The 14962-nt window shown below is 41.6% G+C and overlaps 1 protein-coding gene across 3 annotated transcripts in view; it reads right to left on the bottom strand.

Moving 5' to 3' along the window:
- The window catches only part of LOC140732055 (uncharacterized), a 125599-nt gene extending 117787 nt beyond the window's left edge, over window positions 1–7812 (bottom strand). For all 3 annotated transcript variants that reach the window (XM_073054178.1, XM_073054180.1, XM_073054179.1), the window contains exons 1-2: window positions 7743–7812; window positions 6132–6200 (exon numbers count right to left, since the gene is read on the bottom strand). In XM_073054178.1, the coding sequence (XP_072910279.1) occupies window positions 6132–6200; window positions 7743–7778 (105 nt within the window). In that variant the 5' untranslated portion in view covers window positions 7779–7812. The remainder of the gene's footprint in view (window positions 1–6131; window positions 6201–7742) is intronic.
- Between the last annotated feature and the right edge of the window lie 7150 nt (window positions 7813–14962).

The raw sequence follows: 14962 nt of genomic DNA, 5'->3' as shown, positions 1-14962 counted from the left end.
ATAGACTGGGACTGAAAGCACTAGATAGGATAGAGTTTGTCAAATGTGTTCTGGAAAGTATTTTTAATCAGTACGTAGAAGTCCCAACTCAAGACTGTGCAATACTTGACTTGCTATTAGGGAATGGGACAGGGCAGGTGACAGAAGTTCATGTAGGAGAACATTTTACATCTAGACCACAATGCCATTAGTTTTCTTGTAAATGTGCAAAAAGATAGATCTGGTCCACAGGCTGAGATTCCAAATTAGAGAGGCCTATTTTGATGGAATTAGAAAAGATGTGGCAAGTGTAGATTAGGACAGGCTGTTTTTTGGCAAAGGTGTACTTGGAAAGTGGGAGGCCATCAAAAGTGAAATTTTGAGAGCACAAAGCTTGTATGTGCCCATCAGAATAAAAGGAAAAGATAACAAGTGTAGGGAACCTTGGTTTTCAAGAGATATTGAGGCTCTGGTTAAGAGAAAAAATGAGATGCATAGCAGTTATAGGCAGGTAGGAACAAATGAAATGCATATAGACTATAAAAAAATGCACGAGAACACTTAAGAAGAAATCAGGAAGGCTGAAAAAGGGCACGAAGTTGCTCTCACAGACAAGGTGAAAGAGAATCCTAAAGGATTCTACTGGTATGTTAAGAGCAAAAGTATTGCAAGGGACAAAATTGGTCCTCTGAAAAATCAGAATAGTAATCCATGTGTGGAACCAAAACAGATGGGAGAGATCTTACATATTATTTTTGCATCTGTAATTACTCAGGAGATGGACACAGGAGTCTATAAAAGTGAGGCAAAGGTGGCATCAACTTCATGGACCCTGTACAGAATACAGAGGGGGATGTGTTTGCTACTCAAGCTGGATAAATCTCCAGGGCCTGACAAGGTGTTCCCTCTGACCCTATGGGAGGCAAGTGCAGAAATGTCAGAGGCCCTAGCAGAGGTATTTAAAAAATCATTAGCGATAGGAAAGGTACCAGAGGTTTGGAGATTAGCCAATGTCATTCCATGATTTAAGATAGGCTCTAAGCATATTAGAGGTCAGACATCAGTTGTGGAAAAGGTGTAGGAAGGTATTCTAAGTGAATTTGATATGTAAGTATTTGGATAGACATGGACTGGTTAAGGCTAGACAGCATGGCTTTGTGCGTGGTAGGTCATGTCGAACAAATCTTACAGAGTTTTTCAAGGAAGTTACCAGGAAAGTGGATGAAGGCAAGGCAGTGGATGTCGTCTACATGGACTCTAGTAAGGCAGTTGACAAGGTCCCGCATGGGAGATCGGCCAAGAAGATTCAGTTGCTCAGCATTCAAGATGAGGTAGTGAATTGGATTAGACGCTGTGTGGATGAAGCCAGAGAGTGGTAGTAGAGGGCTGCTTCTCTGACCAGAGGCCTGTGACAAGTGCTGTACTGCAAGGACCAGTGCTGGGTCTGTTGTTGTTTGTCATCTATATCAACAATCTGATGACAATCTGGTAAACTGGATCAGTAAATTTGTGGATGACACCAAGATTGGGGGTGCAGTAGGCAGTGAGGAAGGCCATCATGGCTTGCAGAGGGACCTATATCAGCTGGAAAAGTAGGTTTAAAAATGACAGATGGAATTTGATGCAGACAAGTGCAACATGTTGCACTTTGGTAGGACCAACCAGGGTAGGTCTTTTAGAGTGAACAGTAGGGCACTGATAAGTATTGTACAACAAAGGGATCTGCGAATATGGGTCCATAATTCATTGAAAGTGGCATCAGAGGTAGATAGGGTCGTAAAGAAAATTTTGGTACATTGGCCTTCATAAATTAATGTATTGAGTGCAGAAGATGGGATGTTATGTTGAAGTTGTAAAAGACGTGGGTGATGCTTAATTTAGAGTATTGTGTGCAGTTTTGGTCACCTACCAACAGAAAAGATGTATATAAGATTGAAAGATACAACGAAATTTACAAGGATGTTGCCGGGTCTGGAGGATCTGAGTTATAAGGAAAGATTGAATAAGTTAGGACTTTATTCCTTAGAACATAGAAGATTGAGAGGAGATTTCATAGATGTATACAAAATTATGAGAGGTATAGATAGAGTAAATGCAAGCAGGCCTTTTCTGCTGAAGTTGGGTGGGACTACAACTGGAGGTCATGGGTTAAGGGTGAAAGGTGAGAATTTAAGGGGAACATGAGAGGAAACTTATTCACACAGTGTGTCATGAAGGTGTGAAACAAGCTGTCGGCATAAATGGTGCATGCAAGCTCACTTCCAACATTTAAGTGAAGTTCATATAGGTACATAGATAGTAGGGGCATGGAGGGCTATTTTCCTGGAGCAGGTCAATGGGAGTAAGCAGCAAAAGTGGTTTTGGCATGGACTAGATGGCCCAAATGGCCTGTTTTTGTTCTGTACTTCTCTATGACTCTATGAAAAAAAATGCAGACTGGGTATTTCTTTAACTCAAGAGATTTTGCAGATTCTGAAAATCTGAAAACACATACAAAATGCTGGAGGAACACAGCAAGTCAGGCACTATCTATGGAGCAGAATAAACGGTCAAAATTTTGTGTTGAGACTCTTCATCAGGACTGGAAAGGAAGGGGCAGAAGACAGAATAAGCAGTTAGGAGGAAGGGAGGGCAAGGAGTATAAGCTGGGAGGTGATAGATGAGACCATGTTAGGTGGGGGGGTGGGGTGGTAGGCAGTTGAATTAAGAAACTGCGAGGGGATAATTAGAAGACAAAAAGGGTTGAGAAAGAAGGAATCTAAGAGGAGACGACAACAGACCATGGAAGAAAGCAAAGGTAGAGGAGAACCAGAAGGATGTGATTGGCAGGTGATGAGAAGGGAGAGAGAGTAATCAGAATAAGGAATGGAAAAAGAGAAAAGGGAAGGGGAAATATTATACCAAAAATTAGAGAAGTCAATGTTCATGCCATCAGAATGCAGGCTACTTAGACAGAATATGAACTGGGCATTTCTTTGACTATTTAATTTGCTTTGAGTTGTTCTTACTGGTTATTCCCTTTAATCATGATTCTAAAATTTATTGCTGATTTATCTGTTTGGTTACATCCTAACAGGCAGCTCTTTGAACTCTGCTTTTAAGGTCACAAATATGTTCTGGCTTTCCAGAGAGATTTTGGTATGGGAAAGACAGTTTTGTTGTGGAAGTTGGAATTGAAGCACTTTGTTTAAATATGCAAAGGGACTGACGCCTACCACAATTTAATTTATGATGGGATGCACAATCATTTTATGCAAGAGCAACATGCGTCCTGCCAACTATGTTGCAGTACAAGTTTTTAGGCTGCTCTCTCACACACAGCTGAGCCGCTGAGAGGAATGTACTAGAATCTAAAGTTTAGAAAGATGTATCTCATTGCCAAATGAAATAGGAAATCCAAACCCTTTTAACAGCAGTGCAAACTGCTAAAAGTACTTTTTGAGAACGCGATGGTCGAACTTCATTTTTAAACTTTGCTAGAGAAAATTGGGAAGTGTGGGAGACGATAACTTGAGAGTCGTGAATAACTATCACATTGTAATGTGGTGCACATTTTAGAAATCAAGTGTCCTCTTTCAGTGTTCCTCTTTTCATTATTCCCCGATGTTTTATTTTAGAACCATGGAGTTGCACGGCACAGAAACAAGACGTAACCCTCCATGTCAATGCTGACCATCGTACCATCTGTATTGTGCCACATGCCTGCATTAATTCTACATCCCTCTAAGACTTCTCTTTCAAGGGGCCGTCCAGATGTCTCTTAAATGTCTCTACCACCCACTCTGGCAGCTCATTTGTGTGAAAATTTTACCTTTAACCTTGCTCACATTAAATTTATGTCTTTGTTTCAGACACTCATAGTATGGAAACAGACTCTGACCTCGACCCCGTCTGCAGCTCTCATCATATTACCTATCTCTGCAAGGTCACCCATCGTCCTTTCTTCACTCCAGGTAAAATATTCCCAGTCTATCCAGTCTGTCTTTAGAATTCAAGCCCACCGCTCCTGGCAACATCTTTGTCAATGTTTTCTACACTTTCTGTGACGAGAGTCCTTGACAGGGATGGCTTGGACCCAAATGCTGGAGTATTCTAAGCAAGGATCGAGACACGCTATCAAACTGCATCGAGACGCGGTCTCAAACTGGATTGAGACGTGGTCTCAAACTGGATTGAGAACTGAGCACAGAACAAACACAAGACAAAATCACTAGGAAGGTTTACAACTGAGCACCGAACCTCAGATCAGACACTCCTTAAGCGTTCAATCCCTGGTGTCCAAAACATGAGACTGCCACTTAGCGGGACTTCCCTGAATCTTTAAAAGGGCCGCACCAGCTACCCATACTCCAGGGAGTTAGAGTGTCTAATCCTCAGAAGCTGGTGCGGATGGGTGCGCGTAACATTTTCGCTATGCCATGTGTCTTCTTCAGCACTCTCTTTCATTATTATGTTATAGTTACTATTTGCTGAGAATGCCCACAACAAAATGAATCTCAGAGTTGTATATGGTGACATATTTGTACTTTGATAATAAATTTACTTTGAACTTGGTGTTTTTAGGGAACCATGCACTATATTATAAAACAGGAAGCTGCATATGCAAATGCCTAAGTTAATTTAAGCAGTAGAAATGTGGTTAAAAATAGTTCCCTTTGGGTTTCAGGATGTGATGAAATTGTAAAGCATACTCAATCTAAAGAATGTGAAGAAGGCATAAACTCAGGATGAAGCTTATTCTAAATAATCTGTACAACTGGGCAACTCATCCATTTTAACTTCATTTTCTCATTTTTACCGAAGCTGTGTGTTACAGAACTTGTCCAATTTTAAATGAATAAAAATTAAATGTGATCTTTGATAGAGCAAGGAGGAGTCTTGCTTTGTTTGATTCCTGGATAGTCAGTGAAGATGTAAGTCTAACTCTAATACTGTTCACAAATACACTTATCACCTAATTTCTCTGCCTACTTTTGGTAAAGGTGACTAACTGCTCCCTGCAAGGTAATTTGGTATGCACAATAATGCTTTCTTTCCTGTACTGTTGCCAAACTGTACAAGCACATTCACAGAGAACACTACCTTTAAGTTAACATGCAGACCACAAACGTGACCATGGCAGCTTGATGCAGGCGTCAATCAAAACTGTTCATGTCACTTCAAGTTGTACAGATAGAAGTAATGCCTAATGTCTTCCAGAAAATAAAAATGATCTTCTCCCACATAGCTTTAATTCCACTAAACTTTTGACTGTTTTTGTTGTTCTTACAGCCTAAATTACTCTGAAGCTTTCCAACCCAGTGCACAAACTCCCAACCATGCTAAACTAATGGGAGCAAACAGATAAATCCTAACATCAATGTAGCAGCACAGTACAATTGTTTCACATCTACTCTATTAAACATAACCCAGTCGTGACTCAAGGGGTACTGATGGAAGAATTTACTTAGAGTGTTAACTTAAGAATATATTGGAGTACTAATTTCTATAAATCCTATTTAAAGAGGTGTATGTGGTGCCAAAACAAATGGAAACTAGAGTGAAATCTTTAAAGAGAGACTTCAGCACAGGACAGTAATTTAGAGAAAGGAGTCTGCTTGTCTTATCACTTAATATTCACGTCATGTTTCTCCCATCTGGCTTTGTGCATTTGCTCCTTCACACCAGCGAATCAATAATGGGATGATTAGACAATGTTACTAGGCATGGGTCACTGAGTGATCTACAAAAAGGAGCCCTTGGGATAAGGAATCTAAAGAAGTTGGAGAATTGTAGGCCTCCGAATTGCTGGGGACGTATGAAAAGAATGCTTTGAAGGAAAGCATAGCTACATTAATCTCTTAAGATGTGCTTCAATCAGTTGATGTGCTTCCAAAATCTACAGCTGGAGCCTTATCCTTATTGTACCATCAAAGAACATATTTTGCAGCTTATTCCCATTCCACCAAATAAACATTTCATTTACATAATCTTCAATACCCTCTGTATTGTTCACACCCACCTTCAAATGAGAAAAGTGAAATAAAATAGTGATGTAAAACAGGTTAAATTATTGCATTAAAATAATCGTTCAGTAGTTTCCTATTTAGGAGAAATATTATAAACCAACCTTACAGTATAATTTTGCTTTAAAAAGATTTAACGTTGCTTACAGGTAATCCAGGTTCTCCAATCCCAGGAGGACCAAGAGGACCAGATGCTCCTTGTGAACCTTTTGCACCCTAACAATAAAAAAAACAAAAATAATACATTTCATTTACTTGGCATTGCTTTGCATTGTTTATTGAAAACAATTTAAAAATAAATCACTGAATATTGTAAAACTTCATTGACTCATTTACAAGAAATAAACTAATAATTTTCTGAAAAACATATTCTGAAAATGGACAAAGGAAATTGCCTTAATTTTTTTATAAAGGAAAACTTTATTTATTACACTATTCAACATAAGGAAATCTGTTGTCGGTATAAAGTTAATATGTGGGGTACATTATTTACATTCACACTGCATGGGAGAAATAGTCAATTATTTAACTCTCATAGAATCCATCTGAGTTTTATTCCACAAAAAACGGACGTACACAGAAGATAGAGCACAAAGCCAACATATCCTTTCTGAGGTAAGGCACCCAGAAAGACTGTGTTGGCAGCAATCAAATAATGTCAATCCCCAAACCAAATACCAGCATTCATTATCTTCTTAAACGGTATTTGGGAAAATCAGTGGTGGAACAGGATTAACGTTGAACCACTCTGCAAAAGTCGTGTTTACTGTACTTGAACTCTAAATGTTTCTAGTCACCCACAATTTTGACATTTTACAATGAGATTCTATGACCCTATTACAAATCCGCCTGAGATACCTTTAATAAGATCCTGACAACCAGAAGATTTACCCTTTGTTCCTATGTGATTTCTTGCCTCCCATTTAGTTACCTGAGCCAATAGATTACCTCCAATTTCATGCACTTTCATATTGTTAACATAATCTATGCATTCTGAATTTTGTTTAAGCAATCTACTTTCAAAATATTATTTTAATAGTTCATGAAAGGGTTACTGAAATGAATATTGTTTAGGAAAGGTAAGAGGTACATAAAATGAATGGAGTGGCATTGTAGCATAGTGGTGGGCAAGCAGCAGAAGAATCAAAAATACTATGTGTGAGAGAATAAGTTGAAGAAAGACAACCAAATGGACTAAGTGACCCCAATCTATATCACAATAAGTATGTGTGTAAGAGATACATTTAAATTTTTACTACAGTTTACAAGATACCCGGTCCATCTCCAAAATTCTGCATGAACTTCCATCAACTGACATAGACTTTCATGCATTTGTGGTCATTGGACTCAGTTAAGTCAGTCACACTAAGTCCTATAAATTCAACATGTCGATTAGTTAGATACTATGCCACTTGTCCTGACCTACCTAACACAAAAACGTCCAGCACAGAAAATTCTAATTCCTTGTGCCCAGTGAAAAACTTAGGGATTTATTACATTTAAAAGTTGTCACATGAAAATACAATAGGATTTGGCTGGATGACTGGTGGGTTGGGTAATGCTCCCAAGAAGGAGATTAATAGTAGGATGACTTTTGGTGTGGCACATAGCCCTGGTATATTTGTCTCTTGTAGCATGTTGCTGATTATCTCTCATAAATTCTCAGCAGAAATGAAAAGGTTGGTTTTCTGAAAGGTAAGGCATTTGACAAACCAAATCTAATTTCAATACAGACAGAAATAGGATGTTGTTAATTACTTTTGGTCCTGGGTATCCAATTCCAGGGTTTCCCATTGGACCTTCTAAACCAGTAAGACCACGATCACCCTTTAGGAGAGAAAAAAAAGATAACTTAGTAAAAAGATCATGTAACAAGGCAATCAATCATTCTTAAAGCAAGACCTAATGACTAGAAATTCCACATAACCTACATATTACCTGTGAGATTAATAGTACACTGGTAGACATTTTTAGCTGTTATTACTTAACAAACAGACAGCTCAAATCTTCAGAAATTGTCCTCACCCCCAGTGGAACACATGCTTTGAGTGACACTTTTGATGATAGGATTTGAAATCATGTACAATTATTTGAGATAATTTAAAGCATAATGGTTGGAAGGGAGAGAAGGACTACATATAATTGATAATGTCATGGATGATATACAATAGTCACTCAATTGGTTACAAATATGAAATCAAAATTACTCAGCAATTCTGCTAGTTTTTTTTTGCCAATAACATCATACCACAGTCCCCACTCCTCACCAAATGCCCCAAGATACAACAATGATCCAGATACGATAGATCACTGTTATTTGCAAGCATTATTGACACTTCGTAGTGGGGAAGTATGTCTAATGTTCCCAAAAGACAAAAGTTGTCAGAAAGCCATATCATCGTACAGTGGCATCTGTAAGATCTGGGTTCAATTACCACTGCTGCCCGTGAGGAGCTAGTGCTGCGTGGGTTTCCTCCAGGTGATCCAGTTTCCACACATATTCCAAAGGCTTATGAGTTAGGATTAGTAAGTTATGGGCATGATATGTTGGTGCCAGAACCATGGCAACAATTGTACATCTCAGACTGTGTTGGATGTTGATGCAAACATTAGATTTCACTGTACTCTTCAATGATTTGATATCATCATTACCATCATCATGTGCCATACTCTGCCAGAGCCTCGGCAACCACTTTCTTCCACTGCGATCTGTCGGCAGTCAAACCCCTTGCATCTCTGGCGGTGAGGCTGGTCCACTTCTTGATGTTGTCGATCCAGGTTGTCCTCTGTCTACCTAGGGAATTGCTTCCTTCCCTGCTTTCTCTGCCTTCAATCACACTGCGTTCCAGTGTGTCATTAGTTCTTGAGATGTGTTCAAAATAACGAAGTTTCCTTTGGATAATGGTTTCCAGGAGTATTGGTTTCGTGCCTATCTTTTCTAGAATGAAATTGTTGGATCTCCTTTCAATGTCTGATACCCTGAGGAACCGTCTGTATGTCCACATCTCAAGTGCTGTCAACTTCTTTTCATCAGCTGCTTTTAGGGTCCATGTTTCACAGCCATATTGGGTTACTGGCCAGACGAGACTCTTGAGGAGGCGTATCTCGGTGTCAGTGCTCACAGATCTAACTTTCCAGATGTTCCAGAGTTTGGTAGTGCTTGTGCGTGCCATTGCTAGCCTTCACCTCATTTCCTCACTGCATTCTTTTGTGTCATTTAGTTCTGCACCAAGGTATATGAAGGAGGACACTTGTTCGATCTTGTCGTTTCCAATGTAGATGTCAGCTTGAATTACAGTTTTGCTTATCACCATAACTTTGGTCTTTTTGACATTTACCAGCAATCCAAATTCAGCAGAGACTTTTGCATCATTATTGAGTAGTGTTTGTAGGTCTTCTTCTGTTGTGGCTAGCAGGGCTGTGTCATCTGCGTATCTCAAGTTACTGATGGTTCTTCCTCCTATTTTAATGCCAGCGTTGTCTGGAATCGCCAGTCTCATGATCATCTCCGTGTAAACGTTAAAAAAGGTGTGGAGAAAGGATGCAGCCTTGGTGGACTCCTTTCCCATCGCAGAATGATTCAGTCTCGCCAGATGTGGTCCGAAGGCTGGAGGATTGCGCAGCATACAGTGTTCCTAGAATCATTGTCATCCACAGTTTGGTGTATTGGGCACAGTCAAATGCCTTTGAGTAGTCTATGAAGCAGATGTACAGGGGGGTATTGACCGCTCTCATTTTCTCCATTATTAGGCACATATTGAAGAGCTGGTCCCTGGTACCTCAGCCACTCCTGAAACCAGCCTATTCGAGTGCAATTTCTCGATCTACGTAGTGTTATGATACCAGCCCCCTCCTTTGTGAGAATTGCAAGAGCCCTAGTAAAAGGGGGGTCAATGACCCAAGAGAGAGAGAGAGACAGGCTGAATGGACACAGGAAATGGAAAGACATTCCACTGGGACAAAAGCTGGTGACTGTGGCATTGTTCTCAGGAGACACCTGGGGACTGCAGACGTGCCAACTCGCAGGGACATTGTAAAGCCCTCGGGCAAAGTGGGCTGGTTGAGAGAGAGATTGCATCACCTGCAACCTGATTGACACCTGAGATCCCGTGAGGCAGTATAAAGAAGGGTCTGAAAGAGGACGACCCTCAGACGCACCAAGGAGACACCAAGAAGCACGATAACGCTTCCCGTGGGAACGGGAAGCCATTTTGAAATAAGCCACGTGCGTTAAATTCCGAATGCGGGGTTTGTGGCTGGAACCAACGGAAGATCGCTTTTAACTAACAACGGGGAAGCCAAATCCTCTGAGGCTGAGGATTTGATTCATAAAGACAACGGCAAGTGTTCTCTTTTCCTAACAATCTCTCTTCTCTCTCTCCAACACGTGAAACCAAAAGCCTGCAGACTTCAGAGTGACTCTTTATATTTCCAATTGGACTCAGTATTATACCCTAGACAACGAAAGAGCTTATTTCTGAGTGATTATTAATGTACCTGCGTTTTAGATTGAGTATTGACGCATGTTATCTGAATGTTTGTATAAACCTTAATTTTTGTGCCCCTTTATTAATAAAACTTTTGAAAATAGTACCATCGGACTTCAACTGACATATCTATCTTTGCTGGTAAGTGAAACCAGTTACCGGTTTCATAACAAGTGGGGTTCTCGTCTCGGGATTTGACACCAAAAAGGGGGAGGTCAGTCAATCGGGATTGTAAGTCAAAAAAAAAAAAAATTAATTTGGATCTGGTACGCAGGTAGCCAGACAGAAAAACCAGCAAAGATGGACGTGTGTGAATTTATGAGCACCAAATCAGACTTGTTAAATTTGGCGAAGGGGTTAGAGGTGGAAAACGAGCAGGATCACGCTGAGAGGCAAAGACAGCATGAAATTCGGATCAGAGAGTTAGCAGCAGCCGAGAGAGCGGCAGCGGGGAGAGAAAGAGAGAGGGAGGAGCTAAGGAGAGAGCGGTTTAATGTTAGTCGGGAGCTGAAAGTAGTACCTCCGTTCGAAGAGACGGATGTTGATAGTTATTTCTTGCTTTTTGAAAAGGTGGCAGTGAACCAGAAGTGGCCACAAGAGCAGTGGGTCGCGTTGTTACAAAGTGTGTTAGCAGGAGGGAGGATTTGGGCAGCCATGATGCCGACCCGCAGACTGGCGAGTGCGGTGGCCCCGCCCCTAGAGTCCCAAAGCTATCGCGCATGCGCGGTCACTCGCAGCCTGTCGGAAAAAGCGGCTGAGAAAGAGGACAGTTTAAATGAAGCCAGCAGTAATCTGGCCAAGATGTTTTTACCGACCCTGTACCATGAGGGTTCCGAGGGTGGTAAAACAGAAAGCAGTATAGTAAAAGGGGGTAAGGGAGAGGAAATAGCCCTGCCCTTAGTGAAGAGAAAGGTCCTAGAGGTAGGAACTAAAGTTGAGAAACGGATAAAGTTGTTAAAATGTCCAGAGTTGGACATGGTTAATCTGTCTGGTTTGGCAGAATTGTTTGAAGAAGTTCAGAGTTCTAAAGGTGTTCTCGATGGTCCCGAGAGTGAAATGAGGGCAGTCTTAGAGAGGAAGGGTATCCTTGCTGTGGAGAAGTCAGCTGAAATGGCCGAGGAGGTTGTTTCAGCTCGCAGGGTTGCGCCTTCCCCAACGGGGGGCTGCCTAGAGAGTAACTGGAAGGATCGGGAGACGTTAGAATTTGAAAAAGGTACGGGTATTGAAAGCCTGGAAGGGGCCAATGTCCCGTTTGAGTGTGTCCAAGATGGGGGCGCACGTGGTGCTGAACCTGGTAACAGAGCTCAGAGGAAGTCTGAGGTGTTTGATTCAGGGGGACGGGGCGGCCGTCTTTGTGGATCAGATAGGGTTGGTTCAGTAGGAAAAGGGTTAACCTTGGTAACCGTGGGAAGTGTGAGTTCCACGGTGTTTGTATTCGAGAGTGGGGCCAAGGTTAATGCCGAATTTAAAGGGGGAATGAGGATTGTTATTGAAGGAAACGGAAAGTCTGTAGTTCCCAAGTCGAAGGAAGAAATTTTAAACCTGGCAGATCGCTCACAGAGTGAGTCGGGAAATAGCGGGGCCCCCCACTCTATTGTTACGCCAGGGTGGGGTGTGAAGAGGTTGCATTCGAAATGCTACCTGAAAGAGGAGTTGGAATTAAAAACAAATAGCCTGAAGGGTCTTGACAGCTTGGGGCATGGTGTTGAAAAAATAGCCCCGATGAACGAGGCGGGCGGGAGTTCACCACACCAAATTACTCAAAGTCCCAACGGGGGGACTCGCCAGAAAAGAGGTGACGGTTAATGGGGATGCCATTTTTTTTAAACAGCAAAGCAGGTTTTACGGGTTGCGCCAAAGCCTGTGAATAATAAAGACAGACCTTTGGAGACCTGCCGGCGAAGTAAACCGACCAAAACGATTAGTATTCGCATAAACTTTTGTAGATGCACCTAAGCTAAGATCACACCTCCTTAGTTATGTTGCTGAAGAAAGCAAATAAATAAGCTGGTTATTGAGATGGAGTCTGATGCTACAAGAATTTGATATTAAGATCCAGCACATAAAGGGGAGTGATAATGTGCTAGCGGATTGTTTATCCAGGTGTTGAATTGAGTATGCGATGTAGGGCACGGTAGGGTAAGGTATTAAAGAAAAGGGGCACTGTACTTGTTAACTGTTTAGATGCTGACTTGAATGTATAACTGTATTACTCTGTAGTGAAAAGAAAAGCTTCTGTATTGTATTAGATTCAAAATTTCTGTAAGACTGTACCACTCTGGGTTTTAACCGCTGGTAAAAACCTTTTTAAGAGGGGAGGTGTTATGATACCAGCCCCCTCCTTTGTGAGAATTGCAAGAGCCCTAGTAAAAGGGGGGTCAATGACCCAAGAGAGAGAGAGAGACAGGCTGAATGGACACAGGAAATGGAAAGACATTCCACTGGGACAAAAGCTGGTGACTGTGGCATTGTTCTCAGGAGACACCTGGGGACTGCAGACGTGCCAACTCGCAGGGACATTGTAAAGCCCTCGGGCAAAGTGGGCTGGTTGAGAGAGAGATTGCATCACCTGCAACCTGATTGACACCTGAGATCCCGTGAGGCAGTATAAAGAAGGGTCTGAAAGAGGACGACCCTCAGACGCACCAAGGAGACACCAAGAAGCACGATAACGCTTCCCGTGGGAACGGGAAGCCATTTTGAAATAAGCCACGTGCGTTAAATTCCGAATGCGGGGTTTGTGGCTGGAACCAACGGAAGATCGCTTTTAACTAACAACGGGGAAGCCAAATCCTCTGAGGCTGAGGATTTGATTCATAAAGACAACGGCAAGTGTTCTCTTTTCCTAACAATCTCTCTTCTCTCTCTCCAACACGTGAAACCAAAAGCCTGCAGACTTCAGAGTGACTCTTTATATTTCCAATTGGACTCAGTATTATACCCTAGACAACGAAAGAGCTTATTTCTGAGTGATTATTAATGTACCTGCGTTTTAGATTGAGTATTGACGCATGTTATCTGAATGTTTGTATAAACCTTAATTTTTGTGCCCCTTTATTAATAAAACTTTTGAAAATAGTACCATCGGACTTCAACTGACATATCTATCTTTGCTGGTAAGTGAAACCAGTTACCGGTTTCATAACAGTAGTTCTTCAGTCTCTCAGAAATAATTAAGAATAGAACCTTGCTGGTGTGTGATATCAATACAATTGTTCTGTAATTACTGCACTGCAGGAGCTTCCCTTTCTTAGGAATTGGAATGTAGACAGATTTGCACCAGTCTGTTGGCCATTTGCCAGTCTTCCAGATGGTGCAGACAATGCGATGCAAGATGTGGTCCATTGACGTGCCTGTTGCTTTCATTAGTTTTGCTGGTATGTTGTCTGAACCAGGTGCTTTATTCTTTTTAATCTTCTCGATTGCTCTTTCTGCCTCTGAGAAGAGTGGCTCTGGTTCATGTTCTAGTGTTGTCCAGTCAGTGGCTTTGTCACGGTTTTCATTCTTGTGATCTTCATAGAGTTTCTTGGTGTCCTCAAGCCACCTTTCCCTCACATCTGCATCTTCCGTCAGAATTTTTGATTGCACCAATTCTTGTTGTGAAGGTGCCGGTAAGTTATTTTACTGCAGCATAAGCTATCTTTCTGTTGCCTTTATTTGCCTCATTTTCCATGTTGGAGCAGATGCGTTGGAGGTACTCCTCTTTGTCAAGCCTGCAGCGTCGTTGTACTTCACGCTTCAGCTCCTTATATTTCTTACTTGGTGTTCCTTTCTGATCTTTCACCAATCTCTTCTGTTGTACTGCAGGCAGCGTCTCATTTGTGGTCCATTCTGTGCCTTTGTGCTTGCGTCGCTTTGGAGTGTGTTTCTCTGCTGCTGTTGTCAATGCATCTCTTATTGCATTCCAACGTTCTTCTGGTTGGACCTCTTCTTGTAAGTTGAGCAGGGCTTCAAAACTGTTGCAAACCTCTATGCTGAAAGAATTTGGTATGTCTGAGAGATCATATCGGACTGGTGGTTTTGCTCACTTTATGTTCTTAACCCTGAGCTTCATCTTGGCCAACAGCAGTTGATGATCAGTATCACAGTCAGCTCCCAGATATGTCCTGCATTTCAGAATATTTGATTTCCATCTATTGTTGGTGAGGAAGTAATCAATCTGGTCCCCGGTTTTACCATCAGGAGCTGTCTATGTGTATCTGCGCCGAGGGCATTGATCAAATATTGTCTTCATTATACAGAGGTGGTTTTCTTGAAGAACCCAACTAGCCAAGTCCCCCGTTCATTTGGTGTTCCTGAACTGCTGTTTCCCATGGCTTCCTTATTCAGAGATGTTTGACCTACTTTTACATTGAAATCACCGAGAATGAGCACAACATCAGTTTTCAGAGTATCATCAATGAGGCCTTGCAGGTTGTTGTAGTATCCCTCAGGCTCTTCCTTCTCTGCATCGCTAGTTGGTGAGAAGTTGACAACGAGTGTGATTGGGAA

The sequence above is a fragment of the Hemitrygon akajei genome, chromosome 8 (assembly GCF_048418815.1).
Source record: "Hemitrygon akajei chromosome 8, sHemAka1.3, whole genome shotgun sequence".
In the NCBI taxonomy this organism is placed as follows: domain Eukaryota; kingdom Metazoa; phylum Chordata; class Chondrichthyes; order Myliobatiformes; family Dasyatidae; genus Hemitrygon; species Hemitrygon akajei.
This window is presented reverse-complemented; position numbering and strand designations above follow the sequence as displayed.